The 15514-nt window shown below is 55.3% G+C and overlaps 1 protein-coding gene across 1 annotated transcript in view; it reads right to left on the reverse strand.

Annotated features, from left to right (window-relative positions):
- Nucleotides 1–15013, reverse strand: part of LOC117644830 (synaptotagmin-4) — a 58144-nt gene extending 43131 nt beyond the window's left edge. The window contains exons 1-2 of the mRNA XM_034384473.1: nucleotides 14938–15013; nucleotides 9371–9376 (exon numbers count right to left, since the gene is read on the reverse strand). Of these exons, the coding sequence (XP_034240364.1) occupies nucleotides 9371–9376; nucleotides 14938–14980 (49 nt within the window). The 5' untranslated portion in view covers nucleotides 14981–15013. The remainder of the gene's footprint in view (nucleotides 1–9370; nucleotides 9377–14937) is intronic.
- Nucleotides 15014–15514: the final 501 nt, after the last annotated feature.

Consider the following 15514-nt stretch of genomic DNA (forward strand, 5'->3'; position numbering starts at 1 on the left):
TGGATTATTCCCTCCGCCCCGCCCTGCCACCCCCCGCCCCGCCCCGCCCTGCCCCGCCCCGCCCCACCCTGCCCCGCCCCGCCCCGCCCCGCCCTGCCCTGCCCTGCCCTGCCCCGCCCCGCCCTGCCCTGCCCTGCCCCGCCACGCCACGCCCCGGACGGACGCAGCCTGAAGCCAGCTGGGCGGAAACCTGGCGATCCGAAAGGCCCGGCATGGCTCGGCTCGGCTCGGCTCGGCTTGGCTTGGCTTCGATTAACCGCCCAGGTGCACTTCGGTCGGAATTCTCTCCTCCAGGGAAAAAAACAGCCCCGAGGTCGAGCGAGCACGGAGAAAGTTTTACCAAATTCACTTTTCGACATCGCTTCTAAATTTTATTTTTATTTTTTTCACCGAGGGGGAAAATGCGTGTAGATTAATGGAGAAAATTTTGTGGGAAAAGGTCGTGAAATAAACGAAAGCCGGTAATCGACCGCAGAACAACTAGTACCGGCGAGCAGTGCAGCGGCGGTGCAGGCGGACTCCACTTTTCTAATGCGGCTAGCCTTTGAAGTCCCCTCGTGTGAAGGGAACCAAGGGGACCAAGGGAACCAAGGGGACCAAGGGCACCAAGGGAACCAAGGGGACCAAGGGCACCAAGGGAACCAGGGGAACACGCCCTACCAAGCAGACCGGGAGGAAAAGGGGGAGGGGGAGAAGGAGGGGGTTGCCAGGCGCCGGCGGGATGCGTGCTACTGGCACCGGACCCGAGGGGGTAGCAACTCGCGTAATAGTCGGGTCACCTGCTCTGTAATAACAACGTAATAGCCGTAATGACGGCGTAATAACCGAAATAGTCGCGTAATATCGGTAATAATAACGTAATACACGTAATATTATCGTAATAGCCGCGTAATAACCGCGTAATAGGCAGAAAGCCCCTGTCAGGGAGTATTGACACCCCGAGGCGTGGGTATACTCCAGCACGGTTGTCGGCATTCCCCCAGAGTCGGGTGGAGGGGGACACTGTGCGAAATGTAGGGATTCTCCGTTAATTTACAGGATTGCCGTACTAGCAAGCACGGTTTTACTGCCTAGAGGTACAGCGTTACTGTACCTGGAAGGACGGCGATCACCTTAATTTGTACAGTACACTTGTCAAGAGGCAGTCATTTAAGACATCAAAGTCAGTTTAGACAATTTTGAAAATTTACTAAAACTTTTGGAAATGAATTAACCGAGATCTTTTCAACTTGACGTTACAAGTGCCGCTTGAAATCCAATCTTGTAATATTTCTCAGCGGTTTGAGTGAATTCTTCAATTGGTCCAAATCAAGATCTCTTACAGAAAATGGATTGTCTCGACAAGCACAAAAAATGTCAACGCATGTCATAGGTTTGGATGGAACATAAAAAGGCTATTCACCTACAAACTTGCAAAGATGGTCAAGAAATGACCTTCTTGGTACTTTTGAAGCTCAATAACGTTGTCATTCCCATCCAAACCTATGAGATGTGTTGACTTTTTTTATTTGTCTTGACGAGACAAATCCATTTCTGAAAGAAGATCTTGATTTGGACCACTTTGAAAATTCACTTGATTTGGACCTAGTAACTTCGAACAACCTTCAAAAATAACCAAAAAAGAAAAGAAAGACTGTGCACTGCAAATGTGCAGAGGAAGTTTTCATAACGGGAAGCGGAAGCAACGGGAAAGATTAGGCGCTGTTTTTCAAAGCGTAATAACCGCGTAGCACAATAGTCCGTAATAGAACGTAATAGCCGCGTAATATACGTAATATCCCATCCATTACGCGTAATAGTCTCAAAACGTAATAGTCGGGCCGCGATTTTTGGGAGTTGCTACCCCCTCGACCGGACCGTCAGAGGCTGACGTCAGTGATTTTTTAAAATGAATGTATGAGCGGCGGCATGCTAGGATAACTGTGGTGCACGCACGCGCGCACGCACACACACACACACACACTGGCACACCTACACACACACACACACATACCAACGCACGGAAAGCAAACATACGTGTCCCTGGCAGAGACCCGAATTCATCACCGCCTCGCGAGCCGGGCAGTAGTCGTGCACACTGGGGGGCGCGAGGGGTAACAGCCCATCTGGCTTGGTGCTCTGTTCAACACGCATGAAAGGTCTGCAGATAAATTACTCTTCTTCTTTTGCCCCTTTTCCGTGCCCTTTTCTTTTCTGCTTTTTTTGGTGAAGTTTTTTCTGCTTCTGCTGCTGCTGTTTGAATATTTTGGGGCCGCAGAAGTGTCTTGAGTGCTGAAGGGAGTTCCAGCGGAGCAAACGGCTCATTTTTCTTCGTTTTTTTTTTAAATGATCCGTAAAATTATTTGATATTGCTTTCTAACGTGCTCGTTTTAGAAATCTTTACTTTCAGCTCTGCGAGAAAAATCGAGAAATCCATATATCTGGCTGTAGATGCAACTTTTGACAGCCACATTGGTATCGGGAAGTCGGAAATTTACTGTGTCTGGGCGATTCGGTTCACCCACTGTAACAGTGTCAAAGTGTGCGCAGTGTACTCTCACTGCTGCCGTGCCACAAGACTAGAGTTACATCGAGTCGAGCCCAACGCCCTTCGTCAGCACGCTGTAGGTCGGCCCAGAATTGTGCATGCATACAAGGATTATGCCGTGGCAACCCCAGCAGCCACGCCGTGGCCGCGGCACACTGTAAAAATCCACAGGCACTTTCAGACGAAATCGCGCTGAAAACTTAAGTGTGAAGTGACGACACCGGACGACACCAATGGATTCCCCGCTCTGAGAGCAATCCATTGGTGGGGTCACACATTCGGTTCAAGTTCCTTGAAGCGACTCTGGAGCTCAGAACGCGTCCAGAATTTTGGCCGCCTCCACCGGTCTCCCGGCCCACTGTGCCGGGCGGACGCGGCCAAGCCATACGGCCGCGCCGAACCCGGACGGATGGCCTGGCTAATTCGTTTCAAACTTTGGGCAGACGGCGAGTCACTGTATTGGGTGAGCAACTCCAGCACACTGCGCGGTGGGGCAGAAAACCGAACCACCTATCCAGGCAAACATGACTCTGGTCGCGTTTGGACCTCGGAAAAGTCGTTTAATTCGCCTCGAATTGAACACATGGTGGTACCGATCCATTCATCGTCGATAGGAATATCACGTGTTCGAGTCGAGGTTGGGGAAATTGGCCTTCTGGTCCACTGTGAAGTGCGATCACTCTGAAAACAGCGATCGTCGAGCTGTCGCAAAAATGTCGAATCGACTTCATATTCCGCCAAAACGACAATCGAAGCAAACGAGAATCGACGCAAATAACGAGAATTGACGCGAGAATCGGCGCAAATAAAGAGAATCGACGCAAATAACGAGAATCGACGCAAATAACGAGAATCGACGCAAATAACGAGAATTGACGCGAGAATCGACGCAAAATGAGAATCGACGCAAATAACGAGAATCGACGCAAATAACGAGAATTGACGCGAGAATCGACGCAAATAATGAGAATCGACGCAAATAACGAGAATCGACGCAAATAACGAGAATTGACGCGAGAATCGACGCAAATAATGAGAATCGACGCAAATAACGAGAATCGACGCAAATAACGAGAATCGACGCAAATAACGAGAATCGACGCAAATAACGAGAATCGACGCAAATAACGAGAATCAACGCAAACTCGAAACTCAACATCACGCGAGGCTGCGTTGTCGCCCCGGCGAGGCGTTCTGGCTTGTCCTTCGGCTGGGGCGTTGCGTCGCGGCGAGGCCCAACGGCCAGGCCGGCCGGGCGGCCGCAGCTGGTGCAGCAGCGAGACCACTAATGCAATAAGCCAACAAAAATTAAATTCTGCGGCCAGCGAAACCCGGTTATCCCGGTCACGAGGCAAAAGCCTGGTCGCACAAACAGTGCGCGGATTAGTACACCGTTGAGAAAAAGGAGCAGCCCTGATTTGGTTTAGTAAGGTTGGGCCTAGGGCATACATAGTGGGCCCGAAGACTGGTTGGAGGCGGCCAAAACTCTCGAGAGAGCAATCCATTGGTGGCCGTCACACGTTCGATTCGAGTCCCACTTAGCGACTGTGGAGATCAAAACCCGTCCGAATTTTGACCGCCTCCACCGGTCTGCTGGCCTACTGTGCGTCGGCTTGCATTGCACTGTCATAAATCTTCGGTGGTGTCCTCGGTCGACACAATGACCGATAATTGATCATGCTGAAAAGAATGTTCTCGAGCCTAAGCCTTATTGATTCAGAGCCAAGCGCATTTTCATCGTGACAAAAGAATTCTCCCTCTAAGAGCTAGATAATTCCATTGTCACAAGAGTCCTCTCTGGAAACGGGACCACCCGTTTGCTGAGTGATGTTGGTTCTGGTAAATCTAACCTAACCTGTTCGACACTGCGAGCAAAGATCACGCAAATCCGTACTGATTACTCCAGATTCACCGTACTTTTTTTAACAGGAATGCCGCGTTTTTTTTACAGGAAAATACCGTACTATTTTCGCGGTAACGCCGTCTTTTTAACAGGTAGCCCGTACTTTTACCCGCAACCCGGGCTTTAATACCTCCAAAGACCTATAATTTTGTTCGGTCGATTGACCCTTTTTTCCATTCCTGATGTACGCACTTCGAAGTCGGACTCCTGGACTCTTCGAGAAAACCCTCGGGGAAAGTCTTGACGAGCCTATTGAGGTGCAATAAATTTTCGTCGGTCGTCCCTTTTTCAAGATCCTGATGTGCACTTCTTGGAACGACCTTATTGGGACCAGATGGTTCTTTCCTACCTTATGGATGTACAAAAGCCAACTATGTTAAGACTAGGAATTCTGTAAACAAGAGGAAAGAAAACTTCCACTGTACGGAGGATCCTGGTTTGGAAAGTACCCAGTTTGGAAAAATTTGGATTTACCGTCATTTTTCTTAAGTGGACGGTACGAAGCGATATCACGGTCGGTCAAATTAAGACCCCTCCTTTTTGGACGGACTACTTCTCACCGATTCCGTCACTTTCGTCGCTCTGTCTCCCTCGCACTCATATCGCGCCCACAGGTGCGAGAGAGACAGAGCGACGAGAACGGCTCTCAGTCGGCTGTGCTGACTTACCGGCAAAGTGGGACACGCTGGCGAGGACTTCCAGCATGTTCTTGCGGAAGCGGTCTTGCGGTTACATCGTCACTTGCTCTGTCCGTCACATTCTCTAGCCGATCTCGGCGGCGCGGACCACGAGGACGGCGAGGACGGCGATGACGCAGCTCACCGCGGACGCCACGGGCATCGTCTGCTCCGCGCCACTCGGGAACTAAATTCGAATTTCACTTTGGGGGGCGCGGGGCAAAAAAAAATGGCGGGAAAGAAGCGGCGGGAAAGAAATGGCGGGAAAAAAGCGGCGGGAACGAAATGGCGGGAAATGCACGACAGAATACTGTTTCGGTTCACCCCGAGTGTCTCCCTCTCCCTCCCTCCCCCCCCCCCTCTCTCTCTCTCTCTCTCTCTCCCTCCCTCTCTCTCTCTCTCTCTCTCTCTCTCTCACTCTCTCTCGTCCCAGCTCGGTCCGTGCTCGGCTCTAAACGAGTTGCCCTGATGCGCTTTTGCCGAGCGCCCCGTCACTTCGCCACTGGAATAAACAACTTTGAGGCGTTCGTTGCAGCGGCGCAGTGTTGGTTGCCGAGCCCGTCAACATGGGAGACGGCCACTGCTACCGCACTGTAAATTGGAATCGAACATCAAGCCGATTTCTATTACTTCACTTGATTAAGCGGAATAATTAGCCCTGAGTAAATTCCCAATGAAAGTAACCGAAAATTGTCGATTTATTATAGTGCTGTGGTGCCGTAAGGCTCCCGGCAGCTCCCCGCGCTTCCCAGCAGACACTCCAGCCGAGCGATTCCGGAGAGTCGCTTTCGTCGCGCTGTCTCTCTCGCACCCCTACGGGACGCCTCATGAGTGCGACAGAGACAGAGCGGCGAACCGGCGGCGAAACGGCTTCCCGGACGGAATCAACCTGACTGCCGAGGCGGCGGGGTTATCTCGCCCGCCATCAATGAGTGTAATAGCACTGTAATGGAGTAATAACAGTGTAACGGCGCCACTCACGTCACCTCTGCTGGGGAGGGGACCGCACAGTGGGCCAGAAGACCGGCGCGGGCGGCCAAAACTCCAGACGCGTTTTGAGCTCCAGAGTCGCTAAATGGGACTCGAACCGAACGTGTGACCCCACCAATGGATTCCTCGTTCGGAGAGCAATCCATCGATGGGGTCACACGTTCGGTTCGAGTTCCATTTAGCGACTCTGCAGCTCAAAACGCGTCTAGAGTTTTGATCGCCTCCACCGGTCTTCTGGCCCACTGTGGACCGGCTTTTGTTTTGATGGCAGCACACACGGCTGGAGAGTGATTCCGAGAGTCGTTTTCGACGCTCTGTCTCTCTCACACTCATGGGGCGTCCCGGCTAGAAGCGAGAGAGAGCGTGACGGACACGATGCTTGTCTGCAGGAGCTCCTTGCTTCCCGACCCAACCCCCAAGTCGAGTCCCTCGGGTGACGAGCGCGACGAGCATTGTAGCCGGGAGGCCGGAAGGCAGACCCGAAGGCAGACCCGGGGGCAGACCCGAAGGCAGACCCGAAGGCAGACCCGGGGGCAGACCCGAAGGCAGACCCGAAGGCAGACCCGAAGGCAGACCGGAAGGCAGACCCGAAGGCAGACCGGAAGGCAGACCCGAAGGCAGACCCGAAGGCAGACCCGAAGGCAGACCCGAAGGCAGACCCGAAGGCAGACCCGAAGGCAGACCCGAAGGCAGACCCGAAGGCAGACCCGAAGGCAGACCCGAAGGCAGACCCGAAGGCAGACCCGAAGGCAGACCCGAAGGCAGACCCGAAGGCAGACCCGAAGACGCGGCCGACCGGCCGAAGGACGGACCGACACTCGTGGAAAAGGGTTCGGATCGTCTGCGGGGGAAACGGAACCGGTTGGCCCACCTAAAGGTCCCAGTCGACAACACTAAAGTGCCAGCGACAGCCCCGGGTTCGAACACCGCTCCGGACGGACTCCCCTGTCACTCGCATTGCCCGTGCGGCGCCTCACAGTGGGCCAGAAACGGCCACCGGCGCAGGCGGCAAAAATTCTAGACGCGTTTTGAGCTCCAGAGTCGCTAAAGGGGACTCGAACCGAACGTGTGACCCCAATGGATTCCTCGTTCGAAGAGCAATCCATTGGTGGGGTCACACGTTCGGTTTGAGTCTCATTTAGCGACTCTGAAGCTCAAAACGCGTCTAGGATTGTGGCCGCATCCACCGGTCCTCTGGCCCACTGTACGCCACAGGGCGAAACCGAAAGCAACTGCCGCATTTTCCCGCCACTTTAAGCCGAGCCGGCGACAGGCAGGGAACCACCTGCCACGCGTCCCTTTGTACGTGCCACTTGCACGATTTTGTGCATGCGAGGAATGTGCATAATATCATGCGTGAACATGCGTAAATTTAGGCGAATTTCTGCACAATTTTATGCAAAACGTCACGCCGGTTTAAAATTGTGCATCACGTCGTGCGGCAGTCACAACACTCCACTCCACAAGACTCACGGCCCGCGTGCTGACGCGAGGACGCGTCTCGGCGCGTCGGCTACACCGCTAAAGCGCGGTGCGGCGCGGCGGAGTCACCACCAGGGCGTCGCGGCGCCACGCGCAGACTAGGCCAGTCCGCCAGCCAGCCAGCCAGCCAGGCGGCACGATGCTCGAGGCGGCCGGCGCGACGCGACGCCGCCGCCAGCGCTCTCTAGCGGCGGCGGCTGGGACTGCGTGGCCGCGGCCCAGTGGCCCAGCCAGGCAGCACGGCCAGCTGGAGGGGTGACGGCACGGCCACCCCGCAGACTGATTCCTAGAGTCTCGCTCTGTCTCTCTCGCACTCACCGGCCGGTCCCCACAAGTGCGAGAGAGACAGAGCGACGAGAACGACTCTCGCAATCAGTCTGCCGTGCCATCCCGCCCCGCGCCGCGCGACGTTTTGTACCGGCGGAGCCCCGTGCAGCCTGCCCACATGACCGGTCCCCCAGGACCTGAAAAATGGGGCGCCTTTCGGCGCTCTGGAGGCTTTAGAGCAGCTGCCGTTTGCCGGGGATGGCACGGGGATGGCGAGCCGGCACGCAGTCGGGACCTACCACGTCCATGGGACCGAGCGAGGTACCGCACTGTGGGCCAGAAGACCGGTGGGGCGGCCAAAACTCTACAGACACACTGTGGCAAAAAGGTACGGAAAATTCTGTTAATTTTTTTGCCAGGATTCTCCGTAGCCCTCTTATCAATATTCTCCGTAGGCTCTTACAGTATTCTCCGTGGGGCCGTACAGTATTCTCTGTAAGTCCGCACAGTCTTCTCCGTAGGCCCTGGAAGACTGTATAGTCCTACGGAGAATACTGTGCTGTCCTACGGAAAATACTGTAAGAGCCTACGGAGAATATTGTTAAAGGGGCTACGGAGAATTACCACAAGCTGTTTACAGAATTTTCCGTAGCTTTTTGCCACAGTGCAGAAGACAGAGCGACCTGCAGACTACGCCCAGGCGACGGCTGTCGTGAGGTCAGACCGAATCAGACGATGTCAACGTGCTAATTCTAACGTGAGGCTGATTTTCCGTGAGGCTGACTCCTTCTCTCTCGCACTCTCACGGAACGCCCCATGAGTGCGAGAGAGACAGAGCGACGGAAGCGCGATTCTGAAATCAGTCTGTGGAGGACGTCTACATATTCCTCCAGAACGCAGACGACGTCCAGCAGACGTCTGCTTCTTGGAAGACGCCACTGAAAGGGAATACAGAAGAGCCCGCTCCAGACCGAGTCCGGGAGTAGTCCCCTCTGTCTCTCTCGCACTCGCGCAGTGCGCCGTATTGGTGCGAGAGAGACAGAGCGTCGTCTCTCGGAATGAGCCCGCCGCTGTATTTGCCCGAGCCGAGACTCTGGTCCCTCGCGCAGGGGTAGGGCAACGTCGTGGTGGAAGATGAGCCGAGCCCTCCTGGTCCCTGGCTGCCGCGGCTTCGCGGCTCACAGTGGGCCAGAAGACCGGCGGCGGTGGCGGCCAAAACTCTAGACGCGTTTTGAGCCCCCGAGTCACTAAACTGGGCCCGAACCGAACGTGTGACCCCACCAATGGATTCCTCGTTCGGAGAGGAATCCATTGGTAGGGTCAAACGTCCTGTTGGAGTCCCATTTAGCGACTTATCGGGGCTCAAAACGCGTCCGGGATTTTGGCCGCCTCCACCGGTCTTCTGGCCCACTACCGTGCGGCTCCGCGGCCCCGCGGCCGCAAAGTTGTCATTCTTCCTCTTCCAAGCCGCTGGGTCAGGTTTCGGCGTACCGCGGCCACGGCGACACGGCCGCCTGCACTCACCTGCTCCTGCAACACAAACACGCCCTCGGTTAGGAAAGCACAACGAACACAAACAGCTGGATTCTCAGAGGCACCGGGCCCATTTTTCCCTCAGAAAGAGAGAGGAGGGAGGGAGAGAGAGAGAGAGAGAGAGAGAGAGAGAGAGAGAGAGAGAGATAGGGGGGTTAGTTTCGGACAGTATTTATTGGGGGATTCGGATTTCGCATTCGGGCCAAGGGATGGTGTAATTTTTTGTCACAAAATGCATGCAGAGTATTTGTTTTTCTTTTTAGTTTTGTTGTTTGTGAGCGGCCTCCTGTTTTTTTTCCCTCTCGCAATCCAAGGTAAAGGGCAGCGGCCGGTCGGTAGGGACAGGTCGGCCCACAGGACCACAAACGCGTTCCTTTGTGTACGAAGCTTTGTTTGTTCGGTCCGGCAACAGTTGAGTCGGACGATGATTACGGATTGAAAAATAATATTCGCCGTGGGCGTTGTGCGTTCTTTTGTTGTTGTTTTGTGTGTTGCTGTTTTTTTCGTTGTTTTTTTGCACACGTCTGCGTCCTCCTGGCTGAATGGCGTTGACAAAGGCCGGTGGACGGACAATATTTTCCGAGGCGGCTTCGGTGGGGACAAAGCTAAAGGGTATGCAGGCAGGCAGGGTGCAGGAGGGGACGAGATGGTCAAATATTTTGCTGTTGTTCAGAGGCTTCGCTAGGCCTTGCTACCTCCACCCCTCCCCGTACCCCCTACCCCCTACCCCTCCCACCCGTCGCCTTGACGACGTCCCGCTGAGCTGAGTAAGTAGCTGTCCCAGGGCTCAAGGATTACAAATGGCCAAACAGGAGCACGGGGGAATCCTTCGAAGGAATCGGCAAATTTCTAGAGAGCCGTTTCGTTCCCCTTTTTCGCTGTCAGCACATACCGAAAGCGAGTGCAGTGAAAGTGAAAATACGGTGTACCTCCCCCCCCCCTTTTTTCCTCGGGGGACAGCAGTGGAGCAATCAGGTTGTCAGACGCACGTGAGCCGGTCACCGACGTCTTCCGTTGCAGCAGCAGCTGCCTGATTCTGAGAGGCGTTCGTCTTCGTCGCTCTGTCTCTCTCGCACTCATGGGGCGTCCCGTGCAGGTGCGAAAGAGACACGAGCGACGAAGACGTTTCTCGGACTCCGCAGTCCGCAGGTTCCTGGGTTTCACGCCGCGGAAAAATGTCTTTGGTTCCTCTCGCCTTCCCTGTCAAAACATTTCCGCGAAACGAAGACCAGGATGGGACGAGAAACCGGAGAGCCCTCCCCCGTGGCGCCTGCCGGGCGACAATCTTTGCCCTCTTCACACACAGACACACACACACACACACACACACACACAAATGCCGAGGGTCGCCGGACGCCGAGCTTGTCCAAATAAAATGCAATCATATGGATACCCCGGGTAAGATGAGAGCTGGCTGAGGAATGGTGTGGGCAGAACGCAGCCCCGGGAGAGGGGTGGGGTGGGAAGGAGACACCCCCCCTCCCCCCCTGCCCTTTCCCACAGCATCTCCCGCCCACGCGCGGCAGCTCAAACTCCCCCCCCCCCCTCGCCTTCAGTCCCACGCGAGCGAACCAACCCCCACCCGAGACCACCCGCCACAGAGACCCCCGGGGGGGAAGTGCGTCGTCAGCCAGTGCGAACCGTTTCCGGCATTTCCGGCGATTCCGTGCGATACCCGCGAGTGGGCCCCCGCCAATTAAAAAAAAGAAGAAGAAGAAGAAGAAGAAGAAGAAGAAGAAGAAGAAGAAGAAGACAGAGGAACTTTCCGACCCCAAGGACAATCTGGCCCCAGGGATCACTTTCGCGGTTCTGGCCCGCACAGTGCTTTTTTTGGGGCACCGTGCGTCGCGGTGAAACTGCTGGTCGCTCCTTGAGACTTGAGATCAGAGGAGCCATGAACGGAACGGGGGCAAAAAAAGAGAGGATGTAAAAATTTCTCGATCGAATTTTTGCTCCCCATACATTCCCTGTACAAAATCAGGACACATTAAACTTTCTAACGGCAACAACGGCTGTAAGTAGGAGACACCTGTCACAAATACAACCCTCCATCAAATTTCCACATTCTTGCACACGAAGTTGTACATTGGTTGACCCCTCGACAACAGCCTATCCTGTGCTATTCGGAGAAATTCGAAGCCACGCCATCAGCATATGCGGGATCAGTGCACAGTGGGTCAAAAGTCCAACGCGTTTTGAGCTCCAGAGTCGCTAAACAGGACTCTTGAACCGAACGGTGTGACTCCACCAATGGACTCCCCGTTCGAAGGGCAATCCATTGATGGGGTCATGGATGGGTTCACATTCATCACTTTCTCCATGGAAGGGAAGGGGCCACATGTTCGGTTCGAGTCCATTTCAGCGACTCTGGAGATCAAAATGCGTCTGGCGTTTTGGCCGACCCCACCGGTCTTCTGTCTGGCCCACTGTGTGAAGTGGAATAGCACGCGCCTCGACACCGTACTCGGCCTTGCACCGCGGCCTTCGTGCGGCCTTGAACTATGGGGGCGCGATAATGAACGAAAGTAGGGGCCGGGGGGTGCGGCCGCCGGACAGGATATCGGGAATGGCCTGCATGATGGGATGAACCTGCTGTGCTCTCTGCCCGATGGGATCCGAAGTGCAGCAACATCATCACCACCACCACCACCACCACCACCACTACCACAGCCACCACAACAACCAACAACAACAACAACAACAACAACAACATTGACAAGAGGACCGGACTCTGAAAGCCATAAATTGCGGCAGCGTCCTAAGCCAGACACTGCATCCTGGGTAACCATACATAATGAACGCAATCCTGGCAGTCCGGCCTGTACTTGAAAAAAATAAGTCCCGAGTCGAAAAAGTTGCCTAGCGAAAATAGCAGAAAACAGATTTGATTTGCGACTGGCCGAAAAGAAGGAACGGTAACGTCTCGACTGTGACTGCTCGCTTTTGTGTTTTCCGAGTTCCTCCGGTTGGCCTGCCTGGAGTGCCTGGTTTGCCTGCACTGTAAATAGTCTTCCGAGAGTCTTCGTCGTTCCATCTCTCTCGCACCTGTACGGGACGCCCGAGTGCGGGAGAGAGAGAGAGCGTCGAAAACGACTCTCGGAGTCAGTCTGCCGCAACGCGATAACGTGATGGATCGCACACCTTGCCGGCACACTGTGAATTAGCGTGGGCGGGAATAACGAATGGAACGCGAGGAGACAGAGACAGAGCGCGTGTCAGATAGGCAGGCAGACAAACAGACGGACGGGGCGACAGTGAGGCAAACACCGGAGGGGTGGATGCTTATCTCTGTTGCGGGTTCAATGGCCACAGAGTCATTTTTCAATTCAGACTCATCATCGGTCTGGCCTCTGATTGGCTACACCTGTGTTTGGAACCAACGCACGGTCCGTCCATTGGGAGGGAGATCTTTGCAAAGGCGCGCGTTTGAACACACCTATTCTTTTGCTTAGACTTATTCCGAGTGCAAGGTCTCTCTCTCTCTCTCTCTCTCTCTCTCTCTCTCTCTCTCTCTCTCTCTCTCTCTCTCTCTCTCTCTCTCTCTCGCACTCATGGGGTGGTCCGTGCCTGTGCAAGAGAGACATACAGACGGCCTCACTATGTAGAATCAGTCTAGAGGGAGGATAACCAACTGTGGAACTGGGCATGTGTAGGTGAAAGTGGTGAATGTGTGTGTGTCCGTGTTGGTGGAAAAGCGAAATGTACCTTACTTGCCTGTAAGTGTGTGTGAGAGAGAGACAAAGATTGATAAAAGGGAATGACCACGTGTGTGAAAGCGTTTCTCGTGACAGATTGTACAGTCAGGCTCCATCGAGAAAGGAGGAGGAACAGGGAGAGAGGGTGGGGGGAAGAGAGAGAGGGAGAGAGAGAGCAGAGGAAGTAAGAGGAGGCCGTGTACACGTGGCGGCCGAGGCCACCGTGCACGTGCGGGACAGAGCTGATCAAAGACGCAGAGGGAGAGAGGGAGAGAAAAAATAAAAAGCACTCTGCACACAGTCGCTTCATCAGCATAAGAACCTCGATCTGGACAGTTGCCTCCACAATTTGCATCATTTCATCTTGGGGCAGGACAAAGAAAGAAAGAAAGAAAGAAAGAAAGAAAGAAAGAAAGAAAGAAAGAAAGAAAGAAAGAAAGAAAGGAAGAAAGAAAGAAAGAAAGAAAGAAAGAAAGGAAGGAAGGAAGGAAGAAAGGAAGAAAGACCTTCCCTTCTCTGACAATCTTCGATTGGATCGTAAAAGCGGTATGAGGGGGATGACCGGACCGCATGCCCGGGCGAGGGCACCGTCCACCCCAAGGCCGAGGGAGGCCCTTCGTTGCCACAAGATTCCTTCCCTTGGCTCCACCACCCGTCCACCAGGACGCACTCCTAACGAAAACGTTGAGGCAGCCACTGCACTGCATTTGACGTTACTTTTGTGTACACGTGAGGGTGCGTCGCAGTGGGGTATAGGACACCGGTGGAGGCAGCCAAAATTCTAGACGTGTTTTGAGCTCCATCATCATCTGCGCTGCAAGACCTCTCCCCGCCTCCCCCGGAGTCGCTAAATAGGACTCGAACCATCCATTGGTGGGGTCACACGTTCGGTTCTAGTCCCTAGAACTCTAGAAAACTCTAGCGACTCTAGAGCTCAGAATGCGTCTAGAATTTTGGCCGCTTCCACCCATCTTCTGGTCCATTGTGTGCGCGAGGGGGTGTTTGCCAGGGAAACAGACACCACTCTACAATGTGGAGTCTTCAACGACATCATCTACGAATGTGGCACGGCATCTCCGTTCAAACGTGCGTGACAGAATTCTCAAACGAGCGGTGACGCGTTCTGTGTGTGACGTCACGGTTGACAGTGTATTCATGTCCCAGGGCTCGAGGGTGGGGTTATGTCACGCTCGTCGAACGATCCCCGTGACAACGGAATGCAGCGATGTTCAACTTCTCCTCCCACGAGCATAAACAACCCGACAGACCGATTCGGACGGCACTGATGTTGAAGTCTATCCGCCGCCGCATGGGGGGGCATTCCCATTCCACGTAATGGCAGAGCAGGGTGACGAACACACAGAGCTTACAGTGCTTCAGCACGGTGCTAAAAGTGTCTCGGCGAGCGAAATAGAGAGCTGGCAAAGGAGGTCGTCACTCTGTGCTGAGGACGGCTTCCCCGAAGGAACGCGACACCGTTTTACAGTGCCGCGCCGCGAAAAGGCCAAATGTTGGAACGGCGTTTCCCGCCCACGTAAACAACGGCGAGGGGTGCCATAACCCTACTCGCGCCTCGGGGCTCGGCCGTCGGACGCTTCTTGGACGCTGCCACGGCGACACGGCGGCAGCCAGCAGCCACCAACACGTCCAAACGGCCAGGCCCGTCAAGGTGTCGCCAGTGACAACCAGCCCCGGGGACGCGAAAAACATGCATTTGTTGGTGACGACTGGCGAGGGCGTATTGATCTGCGGGGCAAGGCCAGTGTCCTGGCCGTGTCGTCTGCACGCGCCAAAGGCGGCGGCCGTCGGGGACGCCACGCCAGGGGGACGGTTTGTGGACATCGGCGTCCTGGAGGGACTCACCTGCTTCGAGGGCGCGGATCTCCGGGCCGTCGAGCACCCCCATGGCGCGGGTGGCGCGGGTGGCGCGGCTCAGGCCGTGCCCAGACCCGCCGTCGGCTTCAAGGGCCACTCGCTGGAGGCGGGGCGACGCGCGGACAGAGGCGCGGCCGCGTCGACGACGGAAGACAACGCCCCCGACCTCCCCGTCGAGAGGCGGCGCGGGCTGTCGCACACTCGGCGCCCAAAATTAACGTCGGTTCGGTTAAAAGCGAGGCGCGGTCCTCGCTGCAGTGCTCGTTGTGATGGCGGCGCCGCTTGCGACGTCTGCCGCCAGGGGCGCCCGCGTCGCGCTCCGGTCAATACAGGGGGTGGCGGCCCGGGCCTGGCCGCCTGGCTGCCAGCGGACCGATTCCGAGGGGCGTTTTCGTCGCGCTGCCTCCCTCGCGCCTGTACGGGGCGCCCCGTGAGTGCGAGGGAGGCAGAGCGACGGGGAGGACTCTCGGAATGGGTCCGCTGGGTGGCCCAGGCTGGGCGCACGCGTGGGCGGCCGCCATCTTGGCACGTCACAAGCTGTTGCTGGCGGAGCGCACTGATTCCG

The sequence above is a fragment of the Thrips palmi genome, unplaced genomic scaffold (assembly GCF_012932325.1).
Source record: "Thrips palmi isolate BJ-2018 unplaced genomic scaffold, TpBJ-2018v1 HiC_scaffold_18, whole genome shotgun sequence".
Classification (NCBI taxonomy): domain Eukaryota; kingdom Metazoa; phylum Arthropoda; class Insecta; order Thysanoptera; family Thripidae; genus Thrips; species Thrips palmi.